At 42.3% G+C, this 1,810-nt stretch overlaps 1 protein-coding gene across 1 annotated transcript; it reads right to left on the reverse strand.

The window, feature by feature from the left end:
- Nucleotides 1-610: 610 nt before the first annotated feature.
- LOC103194523 (translocating chain-associated membrane protein 1-like) lies at nucleotides 611-1,610 on the reverse strand. Its single transcript, XM_042780547.1, is given in 2 exon segments — nucleotides 611-1,424; nucleotides 1,426-1,610. Coding segments are annotated over 2 exon segments (999 nt in total).
- Between the last annotated feature and the right edge of the window lie 200 nt (nucleotides 1,611-1,810).

Genomic DNA, 1,810 nt, shown 5'->3' on the forward strand with positions numbered 1-1,810 from the left:
ATGATTGTTCTCTCCAGGGTGTGTGTCTACTTGAGGTAAATGTTTAACTCACTTGCTTCAGGACAGATCTTGAAACATCCTTTGTGATGATGAATGCCACTCCATTCCTCTTCAAACTGTCATTCCCGGCATAGTAGATCATATGGTTGTCTGATTCAAAATGGCCAAAACCCATCCATTTCAGCTCACTAATGCCGAGGATACCAATCTTTAAGTGTTCCATTCCATTTTTGACAACTTCCAATTTTCCTAGATTCATACTTCATACATTCCATGTTCCGATGAGTAATGGATGTCTGCAGCTGTTTCTCCTCGGTTTGAGTGATGCCACATCAGCAAATGGAGGTCTCGAAAGCTTTACCTTATCCATATGAGTAAGGCTGGGTTTACTCTGATGATGCAGTTCTTTCCCAGTCCTGTTTTGAGAGCCTTCTAACCTAACCAGACTATTCATAAAGTTGCGCGGTAATGTATCAAACAGTGTTTCTTTTCTTTTTTTTTTTCCAAAGCACAAATTGTATTTTCAAGAACAGAAAAAATTCTCTAGTGCTGACAGGTATAGCAAAAAGCAGATTTCTTTGGGGACATAAATCAATTAGCTTGAAACTGATTATGAGGATTTGTCTTTTCTTTTTCGGGGAGAGTCAGCTCCATTTGAAGTTACTGTTCCATTTACACCATTTTCTGTTCCTTTTCTAGAAGACCTGCCTTTAGTCACTGCTGGTTTCTTCTTCACAGCTGGTGCTTGAGTAGAATGTTCCCTCCATCTCCTGAGCTGGAAATTAATGAACTTCCACATCATGAATGCTTGAGTAATACAAATAGATACCAGAACAGCAATTCTAACACCCAATACATTAAAGTTTCCAGTGCTGAAATCAAACTTCTGATTTTCTGCTCTCGCAAGGCCAAAGCCAACAGTGAGTACTGAAAGGATTAAAGTCAGTAGTCTTCCCAAAACAAACAGCACTGCCCAGAGAGAAAATCTTTTCTGATACTTTTCATCACTAAAATAAAACAGGCGGGAAATGTGGAAAAGAAATTCAACAAAATAATGCAGCACCAAAAAAACAAGTCCTAGATGATTCAAGTTCAGAAGATAAGCTCCTGCAATGTGAAAGAGGTAAAGACCAATGTAGACAAGCTGACGAGGAATATCTTCTTTTTTGGTTTTCTGGAAGTAGAGTTCTGGAAAAGCATGAAACCAGTAAGCCAACTGTGATATGTAGAAAAACTTCATTTGAAATGTCATCAGGTTATGAGGATAGGCCCTCCACAAGATAGTTGGGTCTGAGATGTAGTTTTCATAGATTAGAATGAATGTGCCCCAAATACAAGAGAAAAGGTAGAATGCACTAAGCTGACCAGAGTCATTAAACTTGCTGTGTTTCGTTTTGGAGAAGTGCATTCGCCTGTTAATTTTCTGTTGCAGGGAGGGTAACATTGTACTGAAGAGTAACAAAAATGATAGATGCTTTTGCTGTTATCTCGAACATGAGCCCCAGCAGGAAGACCATCGCCACACAGGAGACGATGTCCACGTGATTCTGCAGGATGAATTCGTGGCTCAGGACCGGGGGGCTCTTGGTGCTCTTCTTACGGATCGCCATGGTGGGGCTGCTGCCCGTGCTTGCAGGTGCTTCACCCAGGCCCCCTCTTCTCTGTTGCTCACCGGCAGGCTGCCACCGCTGCCTCCTTCCCTTAGCTGGCTGCTTCTCACAGCCTCGCAGCAGCCGCTAAAGCTTCACTTTCCATCCCACAGCCAGTATGCAGCCGCCCGGGGAAGAAAAAAAAAAAACCCAGTGTTTCT

Source organism: Orycteropus afer, unplaced genomic scaffold (genome assembly GCF_000298275.1).
Source record: "Orycteropus afer afer isolate SDZICR_OR568_19922 unplaced genomic scaffold, OryAfe1.0 scaffold00045, whole genome shotgun sequence".
Classification (NCBI taxonomy): Eukaryota; Metazoa; Chordata; class Mammalia; order Tubulidentata; family Orycteropodidae; genus Orycteropus; species Orycteropus afer.